General features: G+C 35.3%; 1 protein-coding gene across 2 annotated transcripts in view; it reads right to left on the bottom strand.

The window, feature by feature from the left end:
• Positions 1–13642, bottom strand: part of LOC110037285 (probable isoprenylcysteine alpha-carbonyl methylesterase ICMEL1) — a 93213-nt gene that overhangs the window by 46454 nt on the left and 33117 nt on the right. For both annotated transcript variants that reach the window (XM_020741890.1, XM_020741889.1), the window contains exon 7: positions 8879–9019. In XM_020741890.1, the coding sequence (XP_020597549.1) occupies positions 8879–9019 (141 nt within the window). The remainder of the gene's footprint in view (positions 1–8878; positions 9020–13642) is intronic.

The raw sequence follows: 13642 nt of genomic DNA on the forward strand, positions 1-13642 counted from the left end.
TAAATTGGGTCGTCCTTAATTATATGTATCTTTCCTATTTTTGAGTTTTTTGTGTGTGTTGTACCATGTGGGTTGGGTGTCTTTTTTTGAGCTCACTCATACAACATGTCTGCATCTTTCCTTTTTAATATATTAGCCCTTGGGTTTTTTAACAATATATATATATATATTAATGATATGATTTCCACACTTCACAAATTATGTGAATGTGAATAAAATATGAAATGAAATGTATCAACTACATTCATAGCGATTTAGTTAAACTAGTTCATCATCCATTGAGTCCTAATTATACAAATCATGACGGATTTTGAAGAGAATTTAGTCTGACCAAATTATTTATCTATGTCGCACCTCAGCCAACCCTTAAATGAGGATTGGTTGGGGTGTGACAGAAAGTAATATCAGTTGAGGTTATTAGATGAAAAAAATGATGAAAGCGTGTTGGATTTAAAAGAATGGGATCAATTACAAATTGATTTATACAAAGTTGTAGATCGATGAATCTGGGAAGGGGAACCATAGGACTTAAGGTATTATGCATGCACAACATAAATATTATATGATAAATTATATTTGAATAATAAATTATGCTAATACATCTGAATATGCCTGAAAGAGAATCTAAAAGTACTGAGGGCCAAGCTCCTCGGGTAAAGCAAGAAGTACGAGCTGAAAATATTTTAAGCAGAGACAATAATCAAAACAAAGCAAATAAGGAAATTATAGCATTAAAGTTACAGGGTATTAATCAGTTGATATCGCAAGTAGTTAACAAAATGACTACTATTGAAAAGACATCTATTTGTACAATGTCTGGATCTATAAATTTGGGGCAGAATTTTGATTGACATATGTTAATCTTTCAGACATTCAAATCACTTGCATTCAAGAGCGTTAGAGACCCTACAGTTGCTAGAGAATGGCTATTGAAGATCGGGAGATTTTGGATGGTATGACTTGTTCGGAAAATAAGAGAATAGTACATGTCACTTTCATGTTAGAAGGCAAGATAGAGAGATGGTGACAGACACAGCATAGAGAGATATTTTAGCTGATAAGTCTTCCACAGATTCAATGGAATTATTTTGTCAGTCTTTAGAGATCGGTTCATTCTGTCTTCAGCTAGATTTACATCGCAAGATAAATTTTTCAAACTGACTCAGGAGTCCAGATATGTGCTTCATTATGTGAGTACTAAGGAAGAAAAATGTCATAGATTTCTGCGCAGCCTCAGAGATTAGTTGAGGTTCTCATTGGCACTGTTCGAAATCAATGATTTCTCCATGCTAATTAAAAGAGCTAGATGGATTGAAAATAACCTGAACTTTTATGATTAGAGATGGCAACCTCAGGCAAACCAAAAGAAAAAGATTTTGACAAAGGAAAAGACTTTAAAAAAAAATTAAATCAAAAGGTAAACAAAAGCAAGCTCAATTAAAAAAGTCAGTTTGTGAAAAATGGACAATGACATTTTAGCCAGTAATTGGTGGGTTCAAGAAAATCTTACAAATGTAGACAATCGGTGCAACTTCAGATGAATTGTCAACAGGGAAAGAAAAGAGACAGTAGAGCACTGGCAATTTAAGGACTAAGACAACATAGGAAAGTTTTGGAAGAAGTCAATCTAATAAAACTCAATTTTTAAGAAAACCTTCAATGCAAGCAAAGGGTGAAATTTTAGAGTAGGGCTGCTCCGTTAAGTCAAGTAAAATAATCTTGTGCTAACTTAGGAAGAATAAATTTCTATAGGTTTTCATGTAATTATGTGTTTCACTATTGCATTTAGAGATTCTGCATATTGCAGATGAATAGATACATAAATTGTATGAATATAAATTTATTGTCACGATACATGATTTTATGATGTTATGATTCTAATGAATATGTTAATGATTGCTTGCATGTATTCATATAATAAAATTCATGCATATAATATATAAAATGTCTATGATAAATATTTGTTATAGAAATTATGTTTTAATTAGTATCACAAGTAATAGTATAGTTATGTTATTAAATGTATGCTTGCAAGTATGGAAAATAGGGAACGATGGGTTTCCTGATTCTTGGTATTCAAACGGTGACAAAACTTTGAGAACCGTTAGAATCAAACGGTGTCACAATGTAGGGAATCATTGGTATTAGAGAGCTATTGATAACTGCTATGTTGGGGAGGTCTGATCTTTATCAATATTTGGGTTGGAAGACAACCTAATGACATGATATGACATGAGAATAGTTGAGGCTTATACAATAATAAGTAACATTCATACGATTAGATTGATGACTATTATGAACATGTATATGATTACATGCTTATGATTATTAATGAATAAATTAAATACATCTTTTATACAACAATCATAATTCTCTGAATTACATGTCTTTTCTTTTCATGTTTTATATGTTTGTAATATGTGTCATGTGTCATGGGCATGTATCGGATTACATTCGAGCGTGCACTTCTTTTTTTTTATCTACAAAATTTTATTTTAACTTTGGTTATTTCGTTGAACTCGTTGTTGCTCACTCTATGTTGTTCACTTTCACGAAAAGGTAACGAGCACCAAAATGAGTTGTCAGGTGTGACTTGGATAACTATTGCATTTCAAAGTTGTGGGAACTTATACAAACTTCTAGGTGAGTACTTTATTACGTTTGATTTAGTTGTTTTATATAAATATATATGTTTTGATGATATGATTTTCACACTTTTAAATACATGTGAACGTGAATGAATTATGAAATGAAATGTATCAAGTATATTTGCAGTGATTTAGTTAGACTAGTTCATCACACACTGCATCCTGATTCTGCAAGTCAGGATGAGTGCTAGTGAGATTTTAGACTAACTGAATCGTCCGCCTTTGTCGCAACTCAGCCTACCCTTAAGAGGGGGCTAATTGGGATGCGACACTGTGTTTGTGTCAAACACATGTCTGACACGAGTAATATGGCTATTTTAAAGTGTGTGATTTGTAGCTCAGGTCATTGGTCATCAAAAGAAAAAAAATATTATTCTTTTAAATTTTCGTAAAAATCAAAAACCCTTTTTTTAACGAATCAATAAAGCATGAGAAGCAACCAAAAATTAAAAAAAAAGTTTTTGAATGATGCAAAATTAATCACTTAAATTTACAAAATTGTTGGGGTTTGTAAGGATGGTGATTATATGATGAAGCACTTATCTGAGAGCTTATTTATAGAATTTTCACTATCTTTATTAGAACTTTATTGCTATGAATTAAGGTAGATCCTTCATAATAAATTATCATCAATCATTTAATATAATCAACAATCATTAAATCATCATAGCAAGATGCTCTTTAACTCTCCCTCTATCTAGCCATACGCATTCTACCTTGCTAATTCCAACCATCCTTACTCTCCCACCTCAAGATCCTAAGCCTAGCATTCTCTCACTAGAAGCACCGCTTCCTTCTATAATCCATCCAAATCTGACTAAAGGTAAAGAAATATTGGATGCTAATTCAAAAAACAAGGTTGGAATTAGAGGCAAGAAATTCAATAAGAAAAGCAAACCAAGAAGCAAGGGAAAATTAATAAAGATGATTCAAACAAGAGCAATAAGGAGCAAGACATCTTAAAGAAGACTTTGCTCTATTAAAGAAAAGTTTTGTGAAACCTTAATTTTGCTTGTGAATTTCAGTCTTCCCTTCCCAAAGGACAAAGCTCGTTGGTTTTCAATGTACATTATTACTTGTAACATTTTGCACTGGTATTGGTCATTTGCAATACAATAAGAAGTAAGAACGCTCATTATTGTAAATCACAGTTGATTCTATTCAGTCTTGACAATATCATTTCCAAAAACCACTAGCAATGATAATTTTTTTTAGTTCCTCTGCTAACTCTTGTTGGTCAACTTTTTTTTCTTCATTTGAAAAAAAAATGATTTAATTTAATATAAAAGGTATATAATTTTTTTTTATTTTGAAAATAGTGTTTTAATTTTGAAAAATGAGACCAAATGAAGCTCATTTGTTTAAAGTTTACATAATGTGTCCGATACAGCGAATAATACACATTCCCGAAAGATGAGTGTATCCCTTGGCGATGAATCCAAACATACAAACTAAGAGATTTGTGACATTCGTTTAATCTGCAAAATATTTTGTGTGACCGACAAGTTCTCTTACCTAATATAAAGATTAGATAGAGATTATTTTACGTAGGTTCCAAGTTCCGTATAAAAACAAGCCCTTATATTTAATTATATCTCAAATGACCGAAGCCATTTAAGAAAACCCTCGATTTAAATCAAAGGTTCTGTCGTCAAGATTCTCAAGGTTAGTATTCAAAGTTGTTTGTATGAAGAGTCAAATGATAAAGCACCAAATGAGAACAGTTATTTTAAAAGTCTAAAGAAAGAAAAAGGTAGAGAACGTCACGGATCCTAAGGAAAACCCTCAGTGACTTCCCAAACTATTCTACTGTAAGGTTGCGTTTTGGAGATGATGTTATTTAAAGATCTGTTTGGGGCAGCTGCAGCTTATTAAATAATCTGTTGATAAGCTGATTAAAAATAATCTGCGGATAAGCTAGGTGAGGTGGTTATTACAATTTTTTATTTGTTTGGAAAAGTCATACAGCTGCTAGAAAGCTGCCACAACACCTAAATTGGTGCTGTGTGAAAATGTTGTTTTCAGCATTTTGAAAACGCATAAGCTGTCAAAACACAGTTTACCCAAACAGGTCAGGTGCGTTTTCAAAACGCCACCGCACCAAATAAGCTACCCCAAACGGGCCCTAAGTGTTTAATTCTGCTAATTTTATTATTTGAGACTTACACTTACATAACACCCGATTATGCAGATAGCCCGCGGAGATAGGAGGGTTTACATTGTACCGAAAGACAAACTCAGAGCCTAAAGCGAGTTAGGACTTATATTGCACAACACAGTTGCAAATTTGCAAATGAGCCTAAAAAGAGTTTGAAGACTTATGTTGCACTAGGCGGACAACCTCGAAGTCCTACGGGAATATTGTTGTCATTTAAGGCTAAGGGATGGTTTAGGTGCAGTAGATTTGTTTCATGTTTTGAGTCTCTTGAGATTGTTCTGCACTTGCTTACCTCTTCGTCGTGTTGTCCAGCAAACTTGCTCCCAGCTCAATAAAGTAGCGACTCCGGGTTTAGGGTTTTATGTGAGAGCATGAAAATTTGTTTGGTCGATGGTCTGTCGCAGTGTACCTTCTAAACATACAGTCTATTGTTCTCTACCCTAAAAGGTCTTGCAATATAGGTAAATGCAAAAGTAAAATAACAATAAGAGCGCGGTAAAAAAAAGTGCGGTTAAATACAATAATTGTAAAAATCAATTTCTGTAAATGGTGTATGTTGCTGCTGCAAAAAGTGTCAGTATCACAGATAAAAATAAGCAAGTATTACAAAGAATTTAACAAGCACGGCAAATAAATGTGTATATGTAAGTACAAAAACAAGTGACCTATATATGAAAGATCGAAGCGGGTCGTAAGAATTCAGGCTCGGGTTGGGCAAAGAATTGGGCTGTGTTTTATAATTCAAGTTTGGATAGAAGCTACCAACCCAAACTATCGAAGGACAACTCCTGACCACTATCGAAGCAATTAAAAAGTGAACTTTTATAGAATTTTATCAAAGTTTATTTAATTTTTCATGCATATAGAGTGTACTTAATAGTCAAAAGTAGTGTTGTCGCAAATGGATTTTTTTTGTAGTATTTGTGTAAATGTTTGGAGAAGTGTAGTATCTGTGTAAATATTTGGAGAAGTGTACTATCTGTGTAAATATTTGGAGAGATTTAATAGTCCACAAATTGCTTAATTCAAGTCAGAACTACCGGCAACCTAAGAAAATAAGGGGTAACTCCGCACCAAGAGCTGATAAATAGCACCATCGGTCCTGCTCTCCCTTCATCGAAGGTCATCGAAGCAGGGGACACTATTCTCATTCCCACTTTTAGCATGCATAGGCACTTTCATCATCGCCCTTAAACCCTGAGTCGTCCAACTTACAGTCTTGCTTGATGACCCCTATATCCCTACCCTCTATACACTTATATTAGAATATAAGCACATAAACTAAGTCATCAAGCAAGAAAAGAAAAGAAAACGAACCAAAAGAAAGAGAGAGGGGACCGACCCAAAACCCAAAATCAGCTTAAGTAGAGGAGTAAAACAGCGAGTGGGTCAGCTCAAAAGGGATTTAAATAGCAATCAAGTGAAACACAAAACAATAGGGAAAGGGCTCCCCAAAACCAACTCTAAACCGTAAGCAAAAGCTCCCGAAATCGAAGCTCGATACATTGGCCAAAAACCCCATAAAACCGCTCCAAACCATAGGCAAAGGCCTCAAAAGTCCAATTAGTTAGCAAAGGATAGTGGTAACACAACCACCAAATAATCACATACTTACGTTTATGAAAATGACAATGATAAACTCCAACTATTCAAGAAATCAAAATTTTCTGAATTTATAATGTTAAATGGAAGTGGATTTCAAGCTCACACGAAATGTAATAAGGCTCAGCTTTAAAGTGAAATGGACAATGATACAAATTTCTTGTAATGAAGCTAGTATAGGGGAGTGTAATTGAGAGCATTCAAACCAACTTTTAGCTTCAAAAGGCAAGTCCTATAATATCACAAAGCTGTATAAGAAGTGAGATATGAACAAATTAACAATGTGGGGTACAAGTGGGAAATTCATGGCTTTTTGTAATGGCAGATGTAATGTATTGTGAGAAATAATTTATTTAATGTTGCTGGGGTATGAATTTTTGTTTTTTTTTTTTTTTTTTGGAAAAAATTTAACATCGATTTTTGTAGCTACTATATTCTAATAGATCTGATTGTAACAAGCAGTTTCTCACACAGAAGCTTCTAAAACATGGCAATAAATTTGGCCAAATGAAAGTGTAACAGGGGACTGAATAGCAAATCCATAAAAAACTGTCATAAACAAATATTTACAACATTAGTATTTTGAAAATTTTTATTCTATTGATTACTGAAAGTTTAACAATTAATAGTAGATGCAAAAGTTGGATAGTGGATAAGAGGCACACAAAGAAAATAATGATTATCATGCAACATGTTCTTTGCAAAACAAACAAAACAATCACTTAAATCATATTTTCTTTACCAACAAACTAAACCTCATAGCAGAGCAAAAGGAAGCTACCAACAACTGAGCTCCATGAGCATACAAGTTTCAGAACATCAATTAATTAACAATGACATGTAATTTGGCTTTTCAAAAAAAAAACTCATAAGCAAGCTGATCAAGGCCTCTAAACAAGGAGAAACTTTAGGAAGGAATCTTACTTGGGAAGATGACCTCGAGCGTTGAGTAGCGAGGAAGAGGGGAGCCGAGAGCCTTCGGTGGAGAAGAGGGGGGAAGGCGAGGGCTTCTGTCGAGAGGAAGAGAGTGAGGTGAGGGCTTATGTAAGGAGGAAGATAGGAGGATTTCAGTGCAGGGAGGAGGAAACTAGCCGAAGGATTTGGCTGGGGCATACGACGAAGCGGGCAAGAGAGAGGGCGAGCGGGTGCTTCTCTGTGAAAAAGGATCGAGACAGAGGGAGAGAAACAGGAAGAAGAGGTGAAGAGGGAGGTTAGGGCCTCGGTGCAGGAGGAGGAGAGCGGGGGCTTGTCGAGAGAGGAAGTGGAAGTTTCGGTGAAGAGAGGAGAGGAGAGAGGGATCTATCCAGAGAGGGGGAGGCGAGTCGAACGGGAAGAGGGGAGGCCAGGGCTTCGGTGTCTCGATTTTGTACGTATGAAAGCTCAAGATAAATGTTGGGCAGGAATTAAATGGTTTCCATTCATGCAATCGGCTAAATTGGAATGTCATAATGCCTAATTAAACCCAATTAAAACGAGATTGAGCGGTTAATTTGAAATTTCAAATTTCAAATTACGAATTGTGTTATATTCTGTACTCTGGTGTAGTTGACTCGTCTTCAGCCAGAATCGAACTAGGGTTGAGCTTAAACCCGCCTCAATTAATTATTTACAACTATTTTCATGTCGTCTGCTCACGCGCGTAACCATGTCAAGATGGGTGTCCTTCCCGCCTAAAATTGACATTCCGGACGCACTCGCGCGGTTTGTTTCATCATTTGGGGTCGTCCGAGCAAGCTTGTCGACGATTGGGCTAATTTAAGTTTATATCGCGCATAGTGCAGTAGATGTGTATGAGCAAGCCAATTAAGGTCAAAAGGGTGTCCCTATGGCCTTTTAAATCCTGTGGGAACTCATTTTTTGGCCCTCCACATGGTTGCCCTTAGCCCTTGCAACTAAGAGTTGTGTTTGGGACCACTCATGTGAGGTTTTTCTTTCGCAAAAATAGATCAAGAAATGGTTGGAAGTCCTACGTAAGCTGGATTCCATTACTAGTCCTCTAGAATAGTCAATAGAAAAATCTTAAGAATAGATCCTAAGCTCTAGGAGAAAGAAACCAAAACCTCACTAAAAAAGAGGTCGACAACCTTCAACATCTATGTTTGAAAAAAAATTGATTGTCAAACTCATTCTCCCCAATCCCTAATAAAAAAAAATGAAGCAAATTACTGATAACGCTAAGCTCGTTAGTGCTTAGAAACATTTCTTATTTTAAGGTATTTTCCACTTCAAGTTAAAAGTCTGCTTAGTTCAAAGATGCAGAAGAAAAGTACATAAAGATAGAGTTCATCAAAGCTAAGTTAACAGCATTGTAAGAAAATGTTTCACTAAAACGCTCTACATATCAGATTCAACTACATTTGAATAATGATCTCTCCTTTGAGTATCCATGAAAGAATCAAAGTAAAACAACAATTTAACAAATAAGCACTAAGTCTATGAAAAGAATCAATAGCATATAATAGCAAATTACCCTCCAGATAGACCGAAGTACGCATTCAACTGAGAAACACTCCAACTAATGTCATCTCCTTCTTCACATTCCTTAATTGCCTGATGCACCAGAGCACAAGAGGCAATATGTGCACCCGCAGACTGTCCCATTAAATAGATCCTATAACATAAAAAATGTCACAAGTCAGAAAGTATTTAAGTCCAATGCATTTATCACAAAAGTAATAATATTCGGTTTTATTAGCATCCAGAAGTTGGTATCCCACATAAGGATGAATGCTCAATTCAACCCATGAACAAATAGTAAGTAGCACAATTTTTAAATTTGAAACTTCCAACATTATCATACAAAAGAGAAAACACATAATCACTCATAATTCAATTGTTACGAGCAACAGATAAAGCTTTAGCATACACTAGGCAAGCAATTACATTTATACCGAGACCACCAAATTTTGGTTGGAAGTTTAGCGAGTCGAAAGTTTCTCAGAAATAAAGTATTAGTCATATTTGGCACACCAGACAACAACGATGCCATCACATGCCTCATTTCATGCTCTTATTGGTAGATGTTTCAGTACTCTTCATAGTCATATCGGAAACTCTTTCAATGATAAACAATGTTGGAGCAAATCAACTAGTATACGGATGTATAGGTTGATATATATATGAACTGGTACAGCTCTGCATGTCCCTATATGCCATTAGCACAGCGAAAAAGAAAACACACTATGGATTGATTAATACATGTTTAGGTTGACTATGGTTAAATTGATGTCAGATAGATCAATCAGAACCTAGCCTAATCACATCAAACACAATTTTCCCTAAACTCCAGACTAGATCCAAACTCATATCTAGCCTAAATTGGTAAGACGATAGAATGCTTGCCAACACAATTAGCTAGCCAGGATTCACCATTAGTCAACTAGAAGTGACTAGTCTTCATGACTCATGAATCACAATCAAACTCATCAAGTCAAACCCTATTCAAACTAGCCAAAGCAGTCCAATCATAAGCCATAATGATGGAGCTAGACAAATGCAGAGGACAATTTAAAGAAGCAATTTTTGAGCTAATTCGTGACTCATGGATTCAAGTAAATTCATGGAAGCTATCGTGAAGAGTCACTTAGAGATGGAATGCCATAATTCAATTCCTACAATAAATTTAAGGACATTTATTTTCATGTAATTCTGAAATTTGAATTTGGGTTTAGGGTTAAGTTATTTGAGAGGGCATTTGTGTAAATTTTCTTATTCATAAGATGTATGTGGTCTATTTAAAAGCATGGAGTGCTAATAAAGAGACATTCACTGAGTTTTGAAAATCGTTCTCTCTCATTCTTGGAGCTGATCCAATAGTTCTTGATTGACTTATCAGTTAGCCAGCCATAGTTGATTGAGGCGTCTTCTCAACACAAAGGTTTGAGCTTCTAGAAGGCGCCAAATTTTCATTTATTTTTGGCAGCAGCTGGAAATTTAACAGTTATTAAACAATTACAACAGCTGGGCAGTCTGCCTCCCTGTTTCCCTCGGCAAAAAGCAGCTACGCTGCCTGTTTTTTCTTGTTTTACTAAGCTGCGAGCATTACAAACACTGGGAGAGGATCCTACAGCAGGGGCTGCGGCAGAGTGTTTATTTCTCTGACTATTTGGTGAGGTTGCGTTGCAGCAATGGGGGGTTTTTCAAGCACCAAGAAACCAATCACATGGTCTAAGCTATACCCAAACTCCTCATTACCCTTAGGCCCAAGGTAACCTAGATTCACCCTAGGATGGTTAATTAAGTCCAAAGAACCACTAACGACTCATTTAGCCAATTAAAAAAAAAAATGAAATTCAAGCCTAACTTAAGCTAATCGAAGATAGCCCAAAACTAGCTTAAATCAATCCAAGGCTCAATCCATGATCACAAATGCCATGAAATAAACTTGAATTGAATAATTAAGCTCTAAAATAACTTTTGAAATTTCTTTAATCATATAAACTCAACCAAAGTCAAGCCAAGATGAACTTAGATCATAAAATTAAAGCTGGCCTAACTAAATATAATGCCCAATTCATTGCAAATTGATAGACCAAAACCCCTAGACTTACTTTAGAAGGTCGTTAAACTCAACCAAGTTTAATTTACCCATTGAGTCACCCAATTCATGCGATGAACTTATATTTGAGCAAAGTCAAACACGTGCAAGTCTATCTAATCAGATTAACCTAAAGCTAATTTAAGGAGACTCAAAGCTTGGAACTTGTTCACTTGATCCAGACTACGTATAAACATTATTTGAACTAAACAAAATTACGCTAGATAAAGCTAAGCTTCAGTCAAACCTAGTTTGGTAGGACAAAACCACTCAATTCACTCAATTTAAAATTAATTCAATCCTCCGGCTTGCAACAAAGCATATCTTCAATTACAAGAAATCATATTGGAAAATTCTCTGTAGCTTAGGTAATAGCAAGGCAGCAGTGAAGCCCAACCCGTGAAAAGTGCATATTGCATTAATATAAAACCAAAAATTACAAAAGAGTGCAAAAGCTATGCCTCCTGGACATTTACAATGTAAGCCTTATCCTCTTGCAAAAAAAATAAAAAGAAGATCAGAATCACTAAATGTGTGATAACAAAATTTCTATCTATGGTCATCTTGGCACAATTATGAGCAACATTATTGCTGCTCCTGAAAATGTGTTGCAAGGTTACGTTTTTTAATCTGAACAAATAAATAAAATTTGGATGGTTGAGGAGAGAAGGCTTCCATAGCACGCCCATCCATGTTGCTTTGAAAATAGTCAATGACATTTGAGATACCACTTTCTATAAAAATGCCATTACCTTCAAGCATCAAATCCTCAATGATCTCCGAGAGAAACGAGATCGCCAACATTTCAACTTGTGCGCTATCCCAGTGAAGAAACTGAATTCCCTTAGCCAAGAGAAGCTCCCCCATGTTGTCACCGAGGATAATACCAATACCCGCCAAACCAGAAGGATGAAATGTCCAAAAACATGCATTCCTTGCTACCCAAACTCTCCAAGTGCAAATAAACCCCAGAAAAACTTGAACTCTAGCTCTCCTGAAGCTCTACAGCCCAATTAAGGATGAAATCATCCAAAAACTCAAATAGAGGTTGAACTTCCCAGCTACCCTCAAGTCCAGCACCGAGCGTATGAACACAATCTGGCCTAGAATATAAGGGAATTAGGTATATAATTCCTAGCCCAAGATTAAAAATTGCTTAGTTGCCAGGTTCACGCAATGCAGAGGCTTGAAAACGTTTTCCAAAAATGCAGTCATTCCACCTTGCTGATAAATTTGGACGTCTAAAATTCCCAAATTTATCTAACAATAGTGAAGAATGAGCCAAAACCGGTCTGGGGCCCCCTTAATTATGAAACATTAGCCTGACATTCCATGTTTCAAAATGGATAATTATAGCTGACCTTTTTTTTTTTTTTTTTTTTTTTTAAACTATACCCACCACCCACTCTACTAGACAGTTTAATAAGGGGTCATACATTAATTAAAGTTAGGAAACTGATCCAAAATAAAGTTAGGAAGCTGATCCAAAATAAAAAGAAAAAATTTCTAAAATTTTAAAATTTAAAACTCTACATTTTAATAATAGGAAAAATATGTTGTTCATGCACAATTTATCATAATTTAACTGTTTAGCTAAGAAAAATAAATATTAATTGAACTATGAACATTATGAGTTAATTTGAGCTACTTATTTGAGTTAATGAAAATTAGGGGTTATTCATTAAAATGATAAGAAATCACTCTAAGGTAAAAACCCAATATAAAGCGACTCAACTATACTTCGGATAACAAAACATAATTACTGAAGTAAGAAAGTCTACTACAAAATACCCTTATATATAAAAAAATGTCAACTCATCAGGCCTCATCACCATCAACAACAGCAGGTTCTTCAGGCTAGCTATGAGTAAGAAAATAAGTTCAAGGTCGAAAAGGTTGTTTTGGTTGACCTTAGATCGAAAATAAGCTCAGGCTCGCTATGATGAACATGTCCTGCATCTGTCTTCGAGCGGACAGAGGTACAAATCATTATCTGAATATCTCCATGAACTCCTCCCAAGTGCCCATCATATTAGAGGTATGTCTGCTAGCTTGTTCTAATGCTGCCCACGCCACCACCTTTCGGCTTCTCTCCAACACAAATGTAGCTAATGGCACTCTTCTATCATCCGGACAGGTCATACTATCTAATATCTTCTCAATCGCATCAATTAATTCTTTGCTTCAACTAAATCTTCAGTTCTCTTAAATAATGGTGGACGTAAATCCTGGAATATCTTCAAGTACTTCTCCACAATAATGTATCACATCCTATAGGTTGCGATCTGAACTCATGAATTAGCTGAGTCATTGTTGTCATCTGGCTCAGGACAGTTGTGTTTACATTTTTAGTATGTTGTATTTCATTACTTTATATCAGACTCTCTTTCTCTATAATTTCGGGTATATCACTATACATAAATGGATATAATCTGGCTCAAGACATTTGTATTTCAATTCTCTGCTTTAATTGAATCTTCAGTTCTCTTAAATAATGGTGGACGTAAATCCTCCTGGAATATCTTCAAGTACTTAAATAATGGTGGACGTAAATCCTGGAATATCTTCAAGTATTTCTCCACAATAATGTATCACATCCTATAGGTTGCAATCTGAACTCATGAATTAGCTGAGTCATTGTTCTCATCTGGCTCAGGATATTTGTGTTCACATTTTAAGTATGTTGTATTTCATTTT

This window comes from Phalaenopsis equestris, unplaced genomic scaffold (genome assembly GCF_001263595.1).
Source record: "Phalaenopsis equestris unplaced genomic scaffold, ASM126359v1 Scaffold218084, whole genome shotgun sequence".
Taxonomy (NCBI): Eukaryota; Viridiplantae; Streptophyta; class Magnoliopsida; order Asparagales; family Orchidaceae; genus Phalaenopsis; species Phalaenopsis equestris.